The 21,213-nt window shown below is 41.5% G+C and overlaps 1 protein-coding gene across 3 annotated transcripts in view; it reads left to right on the forward strand.

The window, feature by feature from the left end:
- The window catches only part of CMSS1 (cms1 ribosomal small subunit homolog), a 239,465-nt gene that overhangs the window by 147,701 nt on the left and 70,551 nt on the right, over positions 1 to 21,213 (forward strand). Inside the window, exon 1 of one of the 3 annotated variants that reach the window (XM_013185008.3) lies at positions 20,190 to 20,316. The exons of the other annotated variants lie outside the window; for them this stretch is intronic. Coding sequence (XP_013040462.1) covers positions 20,304 to 20,316 — 13 coding nt within the window. The 5' untranslated portion in view covers positions 20,190 to 20,303. Of the gene's footprint in view, positions 1 to 20,189; positions 20,317 to 21,213 lie in introns of those variants that run through there. 3 annotated transcript variants of the gene reach the window in all.

Genomic DNA, 21,213 nt, shown 5'->3' on the forward strand with positions numbered 1-21,213 from the left:
GATAGGTGATGAGCTAATAAACTTGCACTGTGTCCCAGCTGGGCTGCTCCCATAGTTGACCTTTGCTGAGTTAATGATACTATTGCGGTGTCTCTAGTTTAGACATGTTTGCACACCCATGTTAGTTGCCTACATTCAACAGGAGCTCTGCATTCTCATCCCTTATGCTTGCAACATCTCTAGCTTTTTTCTCCTTTCCAACTTCTCTGATTATATTCGTACAAGGACAGAATTCTGTCATTTTATCCTGCGTAGTCTCTAAATATTGACTGCCAGATAAATAGGATGTGTTTCCTGTGCATTCCTTAGCTTATACACTGATTTTACCTGTTTTAAGGGATTTTAGACATTGGCAAGGCTAATTTTATAAAGACAATTCCATTATTTCACCAAGTTCTTCGTGTTAGCATGATTGCTTTTCTGTTCCAGTGGAGAGCAATAGCAAATTTTCCCTTTTTGCTTTCACTGCTCAGCTTGATGCTAATCTGCCAGCATTTCTTCCTCTGATCTCTTATTGTCTGCCCAGCCTCAATCATGCTTCCTTTATTCTGACAGCTGCTCCGGAGTCTCCTTCTTTTATGTCCTTCTCATACTTGTTTCTGTGTCATCTTTGTTGCTGCCTTTGATGTTTGGAATGACCTTATTGAGTTCTCTACTTGAAGGAACTTGCCTTTCTAGTGGCCCAGAAGGCACCGAAGATGCAAACTAAGGAGAGGAGTCATCTGGAACCAATGAGCACATAGGCCTGCTATGACCAAATACTTTTGCTTCTAGATTTTATCCCTTTTCCCCACTGTATGGGACAACATGCAACTTTCTATGTCTTTAGTCTAAACCTTGCACTCTACGCATGCTTCTGTGATGGCAAAAGTGACCAGGTACCAAAATGGAGTGGGGCTTGCAGCGTCTTTTGGTATTCGCAGCTAGTGGATTTCTTTTCTTCCATCATGTGAGAAACATTGTTTTTAAGGACAGGCATACTTGAGCTGCTTTTCTCAGTCTTTGCAAGATGCAAATATTTCATTCCCCAAAATACGAGGTATTAAATTTTAAAATGCAATATTTTTAGACCAATTTTGGTGATTTCATCTTGGAATTACAGGGGTTCCAAGATTGTTTTGCCCAGTGAGGTTAGGATAAATATTTCTTCACTGTGGTATTTCAAAGAAGTGATAGACAGATTTCTACATGCAATTCAGCAGTTCATAATGACATTGTATTAATTTAAAGTATTTGGCCAGGAAGTAAGTTTATGAACAAACTGGTGGAGTAACTGTATAGCCAGCTCCTTTGAAGTAGTGCTCAGTCATTTAATTTCACATTAATTTTTAATAATAAATCAAACCTGTTTAGTCTATTAAAATTCCAGTTGGTGTGGATTCTTAGACCTCTGTGGTCTTTCAGTGACACAAGAGATTTTGAGACATTAAACTGTTTACTTTCTGAATTTTCATTTGCATTGCACTCTATTCTATTTAATAATTAAATGATCATTTAATACAATTACAGTATGTGAGGTTGGGATTGGAAGCAGTTCTTTTTCGTCTGTTTCTCATCATCAGCACAGTAATATAGCACTTACGTACATTGAAGTTTCTCAAAAGAAAAGAAATTAGATCTGAATAACCTAAACTATCCAAATTAGTGCACTTTCTCTTGGTGACAAATAGCCCCCTGGAAGGTATCGGTTAATTCAGGCTCAAGTCTTTAAGAGGTAATTTTGACAGGGTTCTGTAAATGTAGAAAGTTAAACAGAGAAACCAGAGAAAGGTTCCTAATGAAATCTTGGCTTTGGTGGTGAAAACGTCTGACTAGTTTTAATAAAAGCTTGATTACGCTGCATTCATGAGGATTTCTGCAAGTCTGCCCTGATGACACATAAACTTTAAATTAGGCATAGTCAATAACAGGCCACCTAATATGGCTTCGTATTTTGAGAGGTTTCCCTGTAATTACCCCAGCTAGTTAGTCTGCTTTCTAACCATTTTGGAATCTGCATGTACTGAAAGAAATTGTCCCACAGAAGATGGTACTTGTACAGCATGTGATGATGGGAAGTGAACTGGGAGAGACCCGCCTCCCTCCTCCATCTCCTGATTTAGTGACCTTCCACCAGCGAGGAGACTGCAGCTCTTCTGCCAGCAGCTGGTTTCTAAATTTGGTCTGACAAACAGTATCATAGGGGTGGCAGGTGAGCCTGGGAGATCTGATCAGAACATACTGATTTTACAGCTACCAAAAGGTACAAAAGAGTATAAGGAAAAACAATCAAGTGTTGTCTCTTTATCATTATATCAAATTTCTTTGCACAATCCCTAGTGAAAGCCTTTACTGATGGCTTTCAGCTATGTGTCATTATAATACATACAATAAGCATTACATAATGTGAAAAATATGCCACATTGAGCAATGAAACTAGCGTTAGCCAATGCTGTGGCCCATATCAAAATGCTATCACTAACATTCACTGTAACGACACTTCCTCAGATGCAGCAGGGTACAGCATATCATAAGCTTAAAGTTCTTACATCTGCCTTAATGGCTTTTGCATATTGCTGTTAAAAGTAATGGCTGCGATTTCTGGTGAAAAAAAAAAAAAAGAATTTTTTTTTTCTCTTTAGATTGTACTTCAGGCATATCATCTTCCATTGGTGTATTTGCATGTTGAGTTGGGTGAATCCTGTATGTGTGTGTCTCAGGCAGTAAGGAAAGGGGAGCAAACCAATTAAAAAGAAAAAGGAAAACACAGTAATGATATAGACAGAAGAATTAACAATAAGTATTGGATAGGGAATTGGTAGTGCTCAACTGATTTTCATTATAGGGTCTCAGTATAAGTAGTTGAGTGGATTGCAAGTCTCCTTTTAATGGTGCTGTTTTATAGCAAGGAATTTGCATTCACCAGGATGGTATATTTCAGGAGATCAGATGTTAGAAGCTTTGAAACAGGTTTTCTCCCTTAATATATATTGATACATCAGTAAATAGTTAGGCTGGAAATACAGAAACAGCATTGGAAATCAGACCTGCTGCGCTGAAGTGTCAGAGCTTCAGTCTAAGGCAGGTCCTGAGCTCTTGTGCTTACCTGAAACAGGGTTTTTGTGCTCAACTTCTGTCAGAAAACTATTCTTAGACATTTGAGTTCCCCTAAAGTTATAAGATTGTATTCTTTAAGGTATTAACTGCAGAAAACGTCCCTTAGCAGTTACATGGCATCTTTAAGTAGGTGGTTTTTCTCTCTGGGATTGCTTGACAGTTAATGCATAGCCGTTACTTGCTCTGTGGCACTGAAATATTGCAGGCTTTCTACAGGTTTAAGCTTTTCACTTGTCATTTTGAACAGTTTTGTATAATACCATTTCAGATACAGGTAGGTGGTATATATGTAGGCTTACAGACCTTTAGTCAAATACCTTCAGTTAAAAATTAAATTAAAAAAACTAATATATTTCTAAAATGTTGAGTTATTAAAGCCATATGCCTTAAAATATGAACGCTAGTTTGGGCCGAATATGACACAGAGTATTTATGTAAGAGATTATTAGCTTTTCACATTAACAGCTCAGTGAATTCTAGCATGCAAGCATGGTAAAGGGAAAATGACTGGTGGGTGTGGAATGAAAAGATTTAGGCTTTGAAAGGCTTGGAGTGAGAGCAGGAGAGGAGGATAATTGAGGCTGGTTACTTATAAGCAACAAATCTGACCCCTAACAGACCATTTTTGGTAGTGATTGGTTTATTGAATTATTAGATAACTATCTTGAGAAAGTAAATGGGCTCCATAAAATCGGTTATTAAAGATCGTCAAAGGCAAACCTGTAGTGACAGTCAGCATCCGTGTGGCATTCAGGAGATGAAGAAAAACCTGTAGCCGTGTGTGGTGCTTATATGTAGTGAGGGAATCATGGAATAACCTGAGTTGGAAGGGACCCACAGGGGTCATCGAGTCCAGTGATTTGGGAATGATTCAGGAGCTGAAGCAAATCATTCCTAAGAAGCTCAGCATCTGCCGAGTGAGCCAGGTGTTGACCACCTTCTAACCATAAGTGGGTGGCCACCATCCTGCCCAGGACTTGCTCTGCTCCTGCCGAAGAAGGCAGCAGGAAGAAGAGCCCACAGGGCGCAGCAGTGGCTGCTGTAAACATTCCTGTCGGCTTCAGCCTGCCTATTGGTAAGCAGGACATAACAGAGTCCCGGTTACAATCTTGTTTACCCATTCAACATGTTTAAGATATAAATATTTTTATTCTTTTTTTGGATATTTGTCAACCGCATCTTGGGTTCAGTGGGAGATTTATACTGTAATGCTTGGCAGCGGTTGCATGTTATGAGGATGGTGCCGTGAGAAACAGGATGCCCACATCCTAGCCTGTGCAAACAATCTGTCTAGGTTTTACTGCCATGCTCAACACTGTGGTATGTAAGTGCTTAGCAAGCCCTCAGAGCTACAGTGGCAAGAGCTGGGGAGGCAAGCAGCATTATCTTTTTAAGGATCAAATTCTGAGGCCTTTTCCTCTGTACCTCAGAAGAATTTTCCCTGATACCAGCAGAAGTTTGCCTCTTGCCTGGGGTCTGAAGTGAAATTGCTCAACCACCTTTAAAGAGTCTGGCAAAGTGACCTTGTTGAAAATTGCATTAGGTATTGCACTGGGAGAAGATGCAGTATTAATGTGTGGATCTGGAACTTTCAGTCCTAAAATAGAAGTAGGGTGATGGCTGCATAACAAACAAGTTATATATTTTTAAGTGCATTTACTGGGGACAGACTGAAGGGCCAGACTAGTTCTGGGTGCTGTTTTACTAAGCACAGTTCAAATCTGATCAGCACTTCTCCCGTAGGGCTTGTGGACAATGCCAATGCAGGCAAAAGAATGAGAATGGTGAAGTAAAATCAACTGTGCTACACCTATAAAATCAGATTAGTGCTATGATTTTTGTTGTTTGGGGGAAATAACATGCAAGAAGGGTTGTTTTAGTGAAGGAAAACCGGAGAACATGAAGGCAAAGCAGAAAATGGCAGAGCACACGGTCGATGAAGCTAAGACTAAGAGACTGAAAAAGGTGCAGGGCTTAGAGGAGGCAGAAAAATGAAGAGTAAGGGTAGAACACATTAAGAATAAGGCTTGTACCACATTTGCATGTTCTAGAGAATGCATTCTGAATGCCATACATCTGGGAAAGTGTGGGGAAAGATGGATGGTAAATCTGTCTGAAGGACAAGCAGAACCTACTGGAAGTAGTTGTGCCCATTTGATGAAAACTTGAACTTGGGCATCTCTCTTGTCTTTTCATGGTGCTGGAAGCAGCTCTTCCTTTCACTTTCCAGCCTCAAACAATCAGAATTCCTAATCATTCAAAGATGCCATTATAAGAAAACTGCAGGAACTGTTGTCCCTGTCTTGGCTGCAAGAGGGAGGGGACCTTTCTGTGGACTTCAGTGCCACTGAGGTTAGAAGCCAGCTACTGTCTTAGAGTCTGTCCCAGTTCTCCTCCCCTCACTCTTTGGTTTGGAGTCCAACCCTCACAACTTTGTGACTCTTCAGGGTTAGTTTGACCTTGCCATGGGATGAGTCCCAAATTCTCCAGGACCCTGCGTGCCTCCAAAGAAGCCTTATTCCAAGCCATGATCCCTTCCTACCATATCGCACCATGAGGTATGTCCTGAGAAGGTGTAAGCCTTTTTGGTTTTGCTGGATGAAGGTTTCACTTCAGAGGGCAAAAAGTGAAAACATGAGGGACAGAGAAGCAGCACTACATGTGAAGTTTTCCTGGTTAAAAACTGGTTCACTTTTTTTCTGTGTGTTCCTGGCTCTGTTGCCTCACACTTAGGATGCTTCATGATCCTTCAGTGTACAAGGCAGCTTTGAAGGTGTGCCCACAAATATTTGCAAGAAATATAGAAAGTAGGTGGCAATAATCTGATGGCCAGCAATATTTGCAATGCAGGGTGAAGCTCAGGAAGAAATGTAAGGCTATTTTACCTTTTTTTTCCTGGTCCTTCTCCCCCCACCCCCACAGTCTGTCATCCAGAATACAGAAAGCCAAACAAATGAGGTGTTTTAGCATCTGTTTTTCACACAAGTTGTGCATCTTCTGCTAATATAGTGGGGAAAGTCTCTGCACAACCTGTCTCCCACTCAGCCGGTGCTACATGTCCTTTGGATAACAGCCCCGTAACAGGCCACTTCACCTTTCCCCCAGATGTCTCTGCCAGGCTGTTGCACAAAATGGCGTCTTTCACCCTTCATCACAGGCGGAGACGTATGTATTGCACTGCCACAGTAAACAGGCAGTAGTTTGTTTTTATAACCTTTGTCTAGCTATGTGTCAAAACTTACAGTTTATCTGGTAACTTCATCAGAAACCTGGGATGTTCTGGGCCATACAGGCTTAGATAGCACGTCATAAAGTTGGCTGGGAGAGCATGACTTATGCGGATAGGAAGATTCACCATTACTGTGGCTTTAACTCACATATTTCCAGTATGAAACTCTGAACCTACCTTGGAAGCTACCATGAGCTTCCAGACTCTTTTCTTCCCCTTGATGTCCTGTGACCTCTCAGCCCCAGGGCTCAGCACCCACCCTGTTATGCCCTTTTTCATCCCTGCTTCTGTTTTTCCTCCCCTAGCTTTAGGCCTGCTTCAGTGCAGTTGCCTCCTGCCCCTCAGCATCATGCAGACTTGTAACAGTGGATAACTGCTAAACCTTCTCAGAGGAGCAAAGCATGCACACTTAAGATACAGAAATGGCCTTCCCTGTGGGTGCTATGACAAAATGTATTTCTATTTTTGCCTTTATTAGCTCCCCCCACCAATGGATTTAGTAATGCTTCTTTTCTGTTATTTTCTTTTTCTGCCCTGAATATTCAAGACTCCTACATTGTGAGAATATTTCAATTAGGAATATCCAGCCTGCAAAGCTAAACAAATAAAATGGATAGCAGTGGGGGAGTTGATTTTTTTTGTGTTGGAGTGGGGGATTTGGTTTTACAGGATCTAGTCTTCTGGCCTTGTGCCCATTGGGGAGGGGACTCATTCTTCCTTCATGCATATTCTGTCCAGCAAGTTGATGGTCTGATTTTGGTGGAACAGGAATACAGCTAATAACTACAAACCAACTCATAATTTTCTTGTGTGCAGTGCTATCCCCTAATGAGTTGTCAGAGTGCCAGATGTTTTAAGAGGTTAACGGCTCAGAGGTATTCTCCTTGAGGGGAGGAGATGTGATGGAGCCTGGTGCTTTTGCAACTGAAGGAGGAGGATTTTAGAGCCAGCTGTGGCAGTTTAGCTCTTGGTTGTGCCCAGAAGAGAAAGAAAGGTGATTTTCCAGTTTGTGCTGCCTCTTCCACTTACCCTTTCTGTGCAGCAAAGAATCGTATCGCCATAGTTAACTGTCAGCCAATTTACCATATTTGGATTCCAGAAACAAAATGCAATGTTTAGTTCAGCGTTGAATGGCAAGCAATTCCTTATGGAGCCTAATTGTTTTGTTTACATGTAGCTAGTTACTTGCCATGTTGTAAGAACAATGGACTGACTGGATTGTTTAACTCGTGATCAGAATGAGATAAAACACGGAAAACAGCGAGGCTGTATTTCTTAAACAGACCACACATCAAATCTAGCCTCCTTGGCTGGTTACAGTGTAGAAAACTTGCTGCATGGTAAATTGTTTGTCACATTTGTGTGACTTTGTGGTACAACTCACTTTCTAATATTCAGCTAAAAGCAGGCAGTATTTCTTGGGCCTTTCTATCTCCCAGGGACCATCCCCTTTCTGAGAGATCTCGAGTCTGTGACCAGACATGTCAGACCATGTGCAGTGAACAAGAGACCATTGCATGAGGCTTTGGCCTCATTTTTCCCTACAGCTTACCCTGGATCTCTGTCCTTTTGCAACAGAAGGCAGCTGCCTTTTTTTTTCTCTTCAGTAAGGAGGCATGGCAGGTCCTTGGGGCAGCATGAGACATAATTTCTTGACCAGACATACCTCTTGTGTGGGATTAAGGAGCAAAAAGAAGGATGCTCCACTTAAGCCAGATCTCTGCCAGCCAGTCATGCCTGGTACTGAAAGGAGCCCTTTTACAAAGGGTGATCCAACCCCAGGAGAGCACTGTGCTTGTTTTCCGCCAGTCTTCCAAACACAGGCACTGTCCCATCATCTAGCATGACAGGAATACATGACCCAACACATGCTTTCCTGCCTAAAACTTGCGATGTCCATTGGCAGGCCTGCTAGACTAGCAGAGACAAAAGAAATTTTTTTTTGCTCAGGACTGGAGCCTGTGCTCTGATGGAGTCCCCTGTGTCTCAGGGGACTGTGGGGCTGGCGCCATGTTTCCCTGCCTAGCAGAATGCTGAGGGGACGTTCCAAATATTTTTATCTGTTTGCTTCTTCATTTCACTGGTTGCTTTTCCCCTCAGAATATCTGAACTAAGTGTCAAAAAGAGGTTTGCTGAGAAAGATGAACAGTTTGTTCCTCAGGTGGTTTCTGTAGGTGGAATCGAATGCTCTGTTACACCTACTTGCACTTAAGGACTAGAGTAGGTGTTTTCTGTTATTATGACTAAAGTTAAGGAAGCTACAGTCTTGGTAATAGGGGCATAACAGCTGAGCAAGCCTTCTTGCCAACCCTTCAAAACAGAAACCAAAATGCTAAAGCCTCTCATTTTGTGAATCTGTATGCAACTGGGAATGGATGGCCACTGAAAACATACACAAAAAGTAGAAGCTTGTGGGATTGTTCGTACTACTAACAGTGCCTAAATCATCTTTAACCTACTCATCTGTGATTGAATTGTCATCTGACTGGTATAATTGTGTGCTCAAATCCTAGATGCAGTTTACAATTGCTACCTTCACTTGAAGACAGGTGAACGGAGGGTGATAGCCTTCAGGGGAGTATATATCAACAGTTCTTACTCCTTACTCTCTAAGCTTCAGTACAAATATAATGCAAGGCAGAAATCTTTCCTCTGTGTGTATTTGTGGCACAGAGAAACCACATCATGCAAGTATCTCAATGAGACCATAATGAGAGTGGTATTCTAGAGAATACTAAAAGTTATCATTACATTAGTACCTTCTAAAACCTTCAGACTATGAAAAAAAGCTTACAAAGTCTACTAGAGATTTAAACAGTAAAAAACCCTTCCTTCCACTACTGCCTGAATATAATGTGAGCTGCTTCTAGAGCTGGAGGCCTTTTCAATAAAGACTATTGCTTGTTTTGAGCTTACAAGCATTTACAAGTATGTTATAAATTGAAAGGCTAGCATGTCTGCTCTTGCTTTGTCAATCTTCTCCTTGTGTAACACAGATCCTAGTAGTCATCACAAAACAGAACAAAAAAAAATAAGAGAACAAAAAATTTAACAGAACAAAAAAAAATTAGAAATGTGTCTTTGAGGAGAAAGAAAATGCAAGGATCAGTTATATTTCTCACAAGAATTCAGCATCTGAGTTGGGACTTCCTGAAGACTGACCTAGAAAGCTTCTAAAGATGACCCTCAGAGGTATTTTTAAATTGTGGCTGTTCTGCACTGTTGTACAGATTGATTTCTGTTATGCAGCTTCTAGCCTGAATATCCCACCTATTAAGTTGCCCTCCTTGGACAAACCTCTAGGAACCCCTGTGTTAAATAATCATCCAAGAAAATCTTTATTTTGGAAGACAGACTGAAAAAGATAATCTGTTTTGTCGAGTATTACCACACCTCTCCAAATATACAGTCTCCTCATCTGGATGATCTCATGCATATATCTGTCAGAGTTCTTGCTTTGCTTTGAAACAGCAACTGCAGCAAAACAGTAATATATGTAATGTATAAAAAGTTCTTGGGTAAGGTCCAGTACAAGCATCTCAGGGTGAAATCATTCTTAATATTAGTTAACAGGTACTTGGTGTTTGGTCCAGAGAAACTGGTCACCAGTATGTATTCCTGAAGTGAATGGAACATGTGAGCTTGGATGTTGTGTGAATGTAGGGCAAGGAGACATGGATCATAATTTGTCTCTCACCAAGAGTTGTCAGTACATTCCTCCTCCATTTTTGGCAGTGGATTGTTGGTACTAATACCTGCTAAACAAGTAGGAACTCTTCAGCACTCCTTACCAAAGTAACCTCATCCAGATACTCCCTCCCTGCTCTTTGGGAAGAGAGGGGAGAAATATTGGAAACCTCTGGCTTAAGGAAAAGCATTTGATACTATAGAAGTGAAGGCCAACTAACCTGCTGGAGCATCACAGGCTGGAAACCTGAATGTTCTGGCAGACATCGTCATTTTGGGAACTGAGCAGGTAGCAGTCTTTCAGAGTTGTCATGGTCTTTCTCACGTGGTAGGAAGTGGCATTGCTGCCGTGAATACAAACATCCTAAATGAGCAAATGAACAAAGTAAGTAGTGACTCCATAAGTAAATATCTTGTAAAAAAGTAAAAAGCAGCATGGACACAGTACATATTGCACCACCTGGGAGTGCAAGGTAGCAAGCAGTATGAGTCCTTTGGGGAAAGGGTGTTGCTGTTTCCAATGAAGGAGATAATACCTACCTATGATTACGTCTAAAAGCGAGCAAACAAACAAACAAACCCAGCAGTCTTACACAATTAATGTTTTTCAATTTTCAAAACTCTTGTTCTGGAGAGTTTTTGCAAGTGGGTGATCCAAACTCCAGGCTGATCAAATATCAGATCTACCTCCAGTCGCCTTGGAAACAGGCAATGCCTACTGTGAAAACTGTCTGGCCATGGAGGATCTAGGATAGAAGTTCACATGTAAAATAGACATTCTTCCTCCTTTTTCCTTGCTCAGAGCAGCAATTTGAGAGTCCACAGTGAAGTCCACACATGCAACCATATGCATACTGTAATAAGTACGTTGAGGTACGTTATGGCAGGTGGCAGTTTAGGGTAAATGCTACTCTGGACCTAGAATTGTCTGTGTCTCTCCTGCTGTAACAAGAGAAAAAAGATACCTTCACACTCCATAATGGAGAACATGCACCCACACGATTTTAGCGCCTTATTTAGTCCAATCAGTATTTGTGGGCCGTGGTAACTATGTTATATGTCTGTTCTTGTTTGCATCCATGGGAGGTAATGAGATTGTATAGCAGATATATTGACAGAAGGTGTTTTGTTGTGTTTTTTAAATTCTTTTGCATTTCTTCTGTTCTCCATGCAGTCCACTTAAATTATCTGTGTGGTTTTATTCTTATTGTTGTTTGGTTGGTTGTTTTTTTGTTGGGGGGGGGGGGGGGGGGGGGGGGAGGTACATCAGTAAAGAATCCCTAAAAAATAAGGAGTTCTTTGTTGTATTCCCAGATCAATTTTGTTCCCTCAAAACATCTGTCTGCATCCACCCATATATGTCATCCTATTCTTTGTCCCTAATCTGTCTTTGATATCTCCAGGCATCCAAGAGGCTGGCCTTTAATCTTTCTTGAGCCCTTGAGAATTACTCAACAGTTGTGCAAAGCTTTTTTCTTTCTCCTTCTGTGAAGATAGCACGAAGTTAGGAGTGTGTAACGCGTCAGGCTTTTTGCTTTTGCCAGGGGCTGTGACTTGATGGGTTTGAAGATGGAGAGAGATGTTCCTCGTTGCATTCAGCACAGATGCCTAAGAGTCCTTTGCTCCTTCAGGCCTTTCAGGATTCTTGTTGCCCCACAGGGACTTTCTTCCCCAGCTCTCCTCACCCTCTATTGTATGGTGAGGTAGACATTGTGAAATGTACAGGGCCAAAATGGACAGTAGCCCTGAGAGACAGTAGAAAGAAAAAGCCCTAACACATTGTCTGATTTTCTTGCTTCTTGGTCAGAGGCCATTATGGATCTAACAGTTCGTGGTAACTGAAAAGTTACCCCTTCTGTCCCGGTTCTTCACTGATTGTTTCTAGAGAGATTCCAGACTAACCACCTCTGGCTTCGTTTCAAGATCATAATCTCAGCACTTGTGATTACACAAAGGTAGGGTCCTCAACTTTATTCCGTGGCTTGATGTTCTCTTTTCCTGGAAATTAAGCTGTATCAAATTAAATGTTTGCATCAGTGCTTTCTTTTCCAAGACGCACGGTTTGGTTTCAAAGATAAATGCTTGCCACTGGGGCAGACGATGTGCTAGGTTTAAGTTCAAATCAGAAAACTTTTTTCTTGGAGTGGCTCATGTAACTTGTTAACACACAAGAAATTATTAAGCTTTCACTTCCTCCACTCCCATTTCCTGTTTGGATGTTGAAAGGAAGCCTTAATTGCTAATTTGTGATTAGCCAGCAGCCCAGAGTGAACTTAATCCTGTGGGTTTGCACGGTACTTGCCTGTGCACATACTGCCTCTCTCCAGAGCAGGCTGCCGAGTCTCACGTTTCACGGTGGGAGCTGTAAACAACCTGCTCTTCTTCCTGTGATTTCACTGCTTGTGTTCTGCGAGCAGAGGTAGCGCTTGGCCCGCCAGAGCTGGAGGAGACGTGAAAACATTGGATGCTGCGAGAGAGAAGAGTCAGGAGTTTCTTCAGTCTTGCTTGCCCAGGAGATGGCACTATGCAATAGTGGGATTTTTACCTGTGGTGGTGGTGGTAGTGTGACAGGATCATGGTGGCTTGAGACGTGACAAATGAGTGAGATGCTGGACTCAGTAAGGGCAGAATGACTTCTCTTAGGTCACAGCACTCTTTTCTGTGTAAAATGTATTGTACTCTGTGTGCTGTAGGCAGGTTGGGTTTAAATCTGCTTCGCCACCCCCATGCTAGGGAACTGACCTTCATGTGTACTCTAACGTAATCAGGACCAGAGCTGGGTTGGCAGGTGAAGTTAAACTTGCCACAAGTTAAGCTGTGATACCTTTTGGGCAGCTTTATCTCCAAGGTTTTGTGGGTTTTTTTTTTGTGTCCCCCTTGATACTTCCCATCCCTACTGACAGCAGAGCACAAACAAGAAGTATGCACATGTAGTATGTGCCTGAAAATAACAAGGGTTTTGGGAGCCCCTGTAGGATCCCTCTTTCTGTCCTGGGTTTGGTATGCTCCTGTTGGCATACCAATTGGTTTGGTTTAGTGCTGGTAAATAAAACCCAGGGAGCTTTTTTAAGGAATCTATGACCCCACCTGCAAATGCCTGAGCTACCTTGTGCTGCCAAATGCAGGCCAGTGTGGCTGAGATAAACCAAGAAAATCTGGTTCGTCTTCCTTTTTGTAATGTTGATAAGCTCGAGACCATTTCCATTTCTCCCTCCAGTAACAGCCTGAGCTTGGGAGCGTGTACAAAACCTGAGGGGGCTTCTGATCTTGGAAGGGACGTGCTGCTTTATAAAATCTAAGGAAAGCTGTTTCACCTTCCAGTTTGAATTCTGAAAAAGTTAAAAAGGGGTAATACTTTCTTACCACACAGAGGTGTTGCAAATGTGTTCATAATATACATTAAAGCTAGAAATACTGTGTGAATGCTAAATATTTTTGTTACTACTAATTGAATCTTAAGTGGCCTATACATCTGCAACAAAAGCTTCTTAGCAAACACATGCCCTTTGAAATAGCCTGACCCCTTCCACTTTTTCAGAGACATTAATAGTTTCCTGGCTCAGCATTTTAGGAAATGTCGTCATAGTCTGGAGGAACCAATAAAAACATAAGTCACCTATTTTGTCTGATCATTTTATGCCAGGATATTTGAAGCTGGAAGCTGTGGAGGGGTAGGAGGGGACTAATTTGTGTGGGTGGAAGATGTAAAAGTTTTAATACCATTTTAGTATAACTTTGCATATTAAGCTTCTAGAGCTGTGTGAGAACTAGTGTTTTTGGAGTTCACAGGCAGGGGCTCAAGATAGCTTTAGCAACTAGTTAACTAGTTTATCCCCTTCCTAAACCATATTGTTGCAGCGCCTGATGAAAGGGATGACGTGAGCATTTTGCTGGTTTCAGGCTTGCATTGTCCTTTAATAGAGGCAAGAGAGCTCTCAAAAAAAAAAAAAAAAGGCAGTGCTTTAAAACAAATGTTGGTTAAAAAAATGTTGCAAAAATGACTAGTGGGACAATAGCTTATTGGGCATGGTCAATGCAGCCTGTTTCCCACTAGTAGAAAATGCAATTACTTAAATTAAGGGCCTACTATATAAAAATCTCAGTACAAAGTATTGTAACGTGACATTATGAGAAGCAAGCCATGAGTATCTGTCACAGGCATGCAGTGATGCTGTGCTCCTTTATGAATGCCAGTGTTTACAATGGGCCAAACCCCACCATCCTTACATGGTTTTGATTCTCTTCTTGCTGAGGCAAAGCCTCCAGCAAGTGCGTTGGTGAGTCCTGACCATAACCTCTTGAGAGTAGCCATGCACGGCAGTTTTTCCCCTGCTATGCTGTCTCCCCCTGCAAGTTTCCAACCACCCCTCAGAGGAGGAGTGATCTGTTTTGTTCCTGACTTACACTCGGTTACATGGAGCTGGAGAAGACGCCAGTCCCCATTGATCCTCCGCCTCTTCCCAAGGTATCCTCCAGAGAGAACCAAAGTTTATACCCATTTTGGGAGGCTGCACACTGTATTTTCTCATCTGAGTTCCACGGGCATTGGAGACCAGTCTAGTGTTTGTCAGTAATCTAGAGTAACTGAAGGATAACACTTATTTCATCCTCTGCAGCTGTCTTTTTGGAAAAGAGTTGCAGCACTGAGAGAGACAACCACCACCGCTGCAAGCTGCACCATGATGTCTTACGCAGACCCTCCCCTCCTTACTCAGACCCCTGACCAGAAAAAGTAAAGAAAGAGTCTCTTCAGCTTGTGCTGTAGCCTCAAACAGAGCTGGTGTGCAGTTGTCATTCACTAAGAATTCAAATTGGGTTTAGGCTCCAGTTCATGCATCGCAGACCCACATTCAAAAATCCTTAAGTATTTCTGAAAGATGCAAAAAGAAGGTATGATTCCTGAGTTACCTTCAGAATCAGAGCCCAGCCTGAAGGGAAGGTTGCTACTGATCTACTGCTTTTACCTTTTACAAATCAAACAAGGTGTTACCACAAGAGCTACATGGGAGGCCAACACCCCACAATGAAGCTTGATGTTAACTCTCACCAGATGTCTGTCCCATGTGTTTTTTGGAGGCTTTTTTCCTCCTCTCGATTTGATGTGCCAAATGCTGGTTCTTTTTCTCCCACCCAAGCAGAGCATGCATGAATCAGCCTGGTGCTGGAGGTGATGTAGCCTGCTGCTTTCCACTCAGGATGGCCATTTGGAGATGTTGCATTTAGATTAACAACAGTAGCTCCCGCTTTCTGTTGGCCAGAAGACTGTGATTATCCTTTTCTTCTTCCTATGTGTGTTTTGTCAGGCCAGGCCTAGAGGCCTAGATTTGTCCCTTCGTACTTGGCTGTGCAATACCCCTTTCATATACTGTCATGCACTGGAGCCATTCCTGCGTGCATGGGAGTCCCGTGGATGTCAGGATCCCTGAGCACCGAGTGAAACCAGGGTTGTTGCTCAGCCCTAGAGCACCGTGCTCTGTCTCCAGAGCCTTTAAATGTCTTGGGACAGCCAAGCTGACGCACGTTTCTTTCCCAGAGTAACACCACTGGTGTCCTGAAGAATCACAGGCATTGAGCAGGAGGCATAGGTGAAGGGAAGTACAACATTGCTCTTGTTGTTGCTTATCCCAACAACAAATTCAGAAAGAAGTGCCTGTGGCAGGTGTTCCTAACAACTGTCCTGGGGCTTCTGAGGTTGCCAGACTCCCTCTCCTATTGCAGTCTGCCATGCTCTGATTTCATCTCAGTTAAGTGGGTGTAGGCCTCAGGGAAGCAGAGAATTTTGGCTTTTTCTCTCATCCCTGCTCCTTGAATCGTCAGGGTCTGGGAAAGGAAGAGCTCTGCTCACTTACATAGTTCATTCATCTGCAACAGGGAGCTTTCTGATCTGTACTGACGTGCAATTAAATTGTCATGAGCTGTGCAGGTACCTGCGCTTTCAAAATAAATATCTCATTCTTTCATCCAGCAGAAGAAATGTGACCTAAACAAGAAATAGTTTTTATTATTTTTAGTTCCCAACTTGACCCCTGTTCCCCGCAGGGTTTTGCTGATAGCCAGAATTTTTTCATGTACTGTAGATATTTAAAAAATAAATAAATTTTAAAACAACAGTGAAACTCTCCCAAACTAAAATTATTCAATCCCACCCAAAGAGATTAGTGAAACTGAAACTGGAGAGCAGACGAAGGCCAACTATTCCTTACACTGTATTCATATTCTTGTGTATTAACATACAATTTGGCGATAGCAGCCATGTGAAAATGAATCTGCCCCTTCTGTTAGGCTGAACACCCTGTGGTCTCCGTGTTTACAGCAGATGTGAGGAAGAGGCCTTGTCTTCAGATGTGTCTGTGCAAGGCCCAGAACACTTCTGGCTCTATGTAAGTAATAATAATAATAAGGCCAGAACCTCTCTGCCAGCTAGTGAAATGAAAATGCTGTACTTCACAGCTATGTCATTGGAGAATTATATTTCATTAGAGCTGATATTAAAAACTGTGATGTCAGTTCTGAAATGTGGCTGACTTCAAATTTGCAAAACACATAGGAAATTTTTTCGTAATGTGTTGTCACTTTAGAAGTCTGGCAGTCCTTTAGGTTCACTCATAAAACCTTAAGCTCTCAAAAGGGGAAAACCCCATGGCTGTTTTCCCCGAATTTTAAAAGCTTCGCTCCTACTGCAATACTGTTTTTATAACGCATGTGCAAGTAATGTTCTGGATGCTTTAAACAGCAGCAGTGGTTAGGACCCTCAAACTGGAGAGCCTGATTGAGTAGTCATGAGAAATAAGGTATTTTAGACATCTAAATGACAGCTTTTTAAAAGTTGGTGAGCATGACAGAGAGCAGCGGTCTCAACTGTTACTGGTTATTAAATGCAAAAGTCTCTTCTTTTGCCTTTTCTTCCCATTTGGTGGCTTACAGACTTGCTTTTCTGGGAATAAGTATGTGCATAGCAATTACTTTGAGTTGGTTTCAGTGGGTAACGAAGCTGCAGAGCAGTTCCCGTGTTAATGTTGTTTTCACAAAATTCTGAAATGCTTGTAAATCAGACTTGTCTGTCTTAGTCATGGTAAAGACACGGGGTAATGAGTGTGTCAGCTTTTCAAAGTTTCACACTTGTAAGACTTTTTTAAAAGGGAAAAAGTCTATTTAGCTCTTAGCTGCTTGTTAGACAATATTTAAATTGCTAATGCAGTATGCGAGTAAGACTACGACTGTTACAGTTAGATTTATTGTAGGAGATGTAAGTAATACGTTATTCTAGGTGGGTTTTTCTGGTTTGGGTTTTTGCTCAGATGTGGAGAACTTGTGAACATACATACGTTGTAATTTGCTATAATAGAAAAATACATTATGGTTAAATAAGCATATCCAGGTTGTTTGTGGACTGAAAATGTAATAATGGCTAGTTTCCTACAGATTTGTGTCCTTTTCTGCTTGGGTACTTGGAGGTCTGCAGTGACCTAAGCTTCACACCGCGCCCCCAGGCTAAAAGCTCCTCCAAGCAAGCGACCAGTCAGCAGCAATGTTGGTGCTGTATCACCAGACAGGACATATAATGGCAGTTTGCCTATTTTTTCTTCCATGCATGCTCTGATTATAATCTCTCTTTGTCCGTACTGACTTTCACCAGATTTTTAGGAACATAGTGTTTTCAGGACTTCTCCCTCCCTTTTGGAATTGGCCAGCAGCGGTAAGGGACGACGTCTTGACAGACCATTATATAAAGTATCATGGAAGACTTGCTTCTTTAGCAACCAGTCTCAAATCACCCTTGTAAGTCCATTCTTACAGGTCTATCCAACTGTGCACAGCATTTCTGACAAATTTGAGCAGTGAATCATAGCAGCGTGAAAGCTGTTCAAGCAGACAGTGGTGAAATGCAAGGTAATCCCTGAACGGGCAGATTTAGCTGTTTCATTTTGAATTTGTTGGCCGATTTGTATGAGCAGGTCATTGTCTCCAGGGTGAAGGCAAGGAGCGGGTGGCTTGTGTAAGGTTAGATCAGCCTGTGGGGTTGGGGTCTTGTTAAGGGTGTTGGTGCTAGGCTTCTCTGTTCCAAGGGGGATGGAAATGAGAGAGGTTGGATTTGGGGAAGTCCCTGAAGTGTGCATCTGCTCAGTTGGTTAACTTCGTGCGCTCAGGGACTGTAAAACTAGGGACAAATACCTTGTTTTTCTCTCTCTTTCTCTCAAAATAATAACAAAGGCATTGAAATACTCCCTGGAAGCAGAAAACATTCCAGGCTTTCATGGGTATGTGGTCAGCCGTCTCTTGCTTGTTCGTTCCCTTTATAAGCAATGCTCTTAATTGGGTGAAGTTGCTACTCCTTGAGGTCAGTGTATGTATTTATTCTTGCAGTTGCCATGGCACTAGTAAGGCAGATATCTTCTGTAGATGTGTTTGTGCTCTTATAAGATGTGGGGTTTTATTTTCAGCGCTATATTTGTAACATGATAATGGTTGTGGTATTCTCCATATCTCACCAAAGCTGCCCTTATTGATGTTTCTGCATTTGATTGTTTCTCATTTGACATACAACCGTCTGTTTTATGTGACCATGCTTACATCCATGAGAAGTAGTAGCTCATAGGGCCTTTGTATTTTGGATATTTTACAGGTTAGTAGACACTTATGGTTAGAGACGTTATATCATGGTTGCAATCTTACATAAACATAAACTGTAGAGCCTAATCTAGTAGCTTTTAATACAACTCAATAAACTTGGCTGAGCTACAGCTTATCTTCTAAGGAGGTGCCTGATACTGTTTTAAAGGCTTCAGGTGATGGAGAATCTAACATAGATTAACCATACAAGTATAGCTAATAACTCGTTACTGAGCTTTGTCACTGTTAAAAAATGTAGCTTTACTTAAAACAAAGCATAGCAAAACAACAGCAGCAGCAGCAACCACAGCCAAAATCAACCATCTCTTTGTTTTTTTTTTCACCCTATAGTGAGATTTTTATCATGTTGATAGAAATCAAATATCTCAGTACTTCAGCTTTTATTTTTTGCTATAATAGAATTAACTTTTGGGAAGCCTGAAAGGCTTTCCAAGTAAGTTTCGCAATTTGGAGTTTATTGGAGTTTCTAGAAATGAGTCGTTTGTGGAGTGGCCTGAGACACGCTGACACCGATGCTGAATCTCAGCTTTCCCCAGCTATGCGTACCCATTACTTTAATGACACCTGTAGCTAGAATCAATGAGAGTCACACAGTTTTACTGTCTGATGTTACTGCTCGCTGCAGAAGAAACTGAATATTGTAATGAGGTTTTCGGAAGAAATCCTGCAGGCTGTCACACTGCATATATGCAGGATTCAGGTGTAAAATAGAATTGAAGGAAGCAAGAATTTTATAGGATTTTTTAAGTAGGATTTTTATGTTGCTGCTCCATGGTTAGCCCCACCAAACAAAGCAAACCTGTTGTGCCTTTTGATCTTGCTGTTTGTGTTTGTTTTGCCTCTTTATCTATTTATCTATTTATTTTAAGTAGCATCCTCTACGAGTTGCTGGTGGCTGTCTCTAAAGCCACTGGGAACTTTGGAAATACGTATCAGCTTTGAAGGAAATGATGAAAATGGAAGAGGTCCACAGCTACCAAAACAAGCTGGGCTGTTGCTGAGTCAAAAGAGGCTTGTAGAACAGTTCATCGAGGTTTTAATAGTGAATATAACAATGCAGAAGCATTATGTGCTGCTGCAAAACGCTGTTTTTGAGAATAACAAAAACACCTATTTCAGTTTCAGCGGTGACAGACCCAGAGGCTGGGTTGGGGTGGCAGCAATCAACCCCGCCCTTCTTGTGGGGTATCTAAAATTTAACATAAAAGGAGGGTAGGAGGGATGCAAAAAACTTCCCCTTCTGTTTACTTTATATTTTCTCCGTGCTGGAAAATATTTTGTGGCCTCTAAATTAAAAATAGTTAAAAATGGAACCACTGCTCTCAACTGTTTCCTTAACCTTGCTAACCTGAAGTCATCCCTCAGTATTTGTTCAGGCAGACAACTCAGCAATAACCCCTTTACTCTTTGCCAAGTGGAGGCTATTTAAAGAAGAGGGAGCTGGTGTTTTGTGTCACGCCTCTTCACATTGGTATGTTCTCATGGGTTGTTTCTTTTTTTTATTAAGTTATCATGAGATGAACAGAAGAGACTGTTTTTCCCTATATAGGTATACAACAGCTTCTAAACTCAAGACTGGTTTCCTGCCTGTCAGTATGCTCAAACATTGTTCAAGTTGATTGAAACTTGAGTGAGATTGAGAACCAACCCAAGCTCAGGCATGGCTGAGGCAGGTGGGTTGGCGTTCCTTTCTTGGATGAGCCATTTCCCATTGCAGATATAATCTGAAGGCTGTTGCCATTGTTTTGTTCTTAATTTACATGCAGTTTATAAGACAGTTCTTGTATTTGTTTTTACCATGTGTTCTTGGACTATTTGAAGTTTTTCAGGATCTGGGGTTTATTGCTGCTGCAAAAGGCTTTCATAACAGCCTTTCTTGTGTTGGTTGTCTGTGTTTATTTAATGTTTATTATTTTGAAATTTATATACATCACTGCCATTTCCTGGCAAATTATGAAATGGGCTTTCCAGTAATCAGTGTTGTTGGGGGTTTGGTGGTTTTTGTTATTTGGTGTCTTTTTTTTTTTTTTTTGGTAAAAATTGATTCTTAATCATCTCTCTTTTTTTTTTTTCTTCTGGTGTGTTGTTTAAGTGATAGACCATTATATTTAGTAATGTAGAAAATCAGTAAATTTACACCTTAATTTGCTTCTTCAGGGAGTATGCTATGTATGGAGTATGCTAACCCAGACTCTGCTTAGAAAACAGTAAGAATTTGTGCTCTCAGTGAAGAGATAAGTTTCCAATTTAAGAAACAAAGTGAAGAGACTGCAAGTTGTCTGAAGGCACTTGAGGCTGCCCCTTTCCGGGAGTCCTAGGCAAGCAAGGTAACCCACCAACACGCAGGTAAACAGGCATCAAATAGTACCTGCGGCCCCTGGGACCTAACGCAGGATAATGCTGTTGCTTATTTGCTTATGTAAGACTCTCCGTGTCCCTGGATTTCCAATTCTTATGCTTTGCATAATCCTAATGAAATTGTTTGATGACATTTAGGATTATGGTGTAGCTTTGCGGTTTTTTTTTGTTTGTTTATTTGTTTTTCAGCAGAGTCTATAGTCAATGGTGGA

This window comes from Anser cygnoides, chromosome 1 (assembly GCF_040182565.1).
Source record: "Anser cygnoides isolate HZ-2024a breed goose chromosome 1, Taihu_goose_T2T_genome, whole genome shotgun sequence".
Classification (NCBI taxonomy): domain Eukaryota; kingdom Metazoa; phylum Chordata; class Aves; order Anseriformes; family Anatidae; genus Anser; species Anser cygnoides.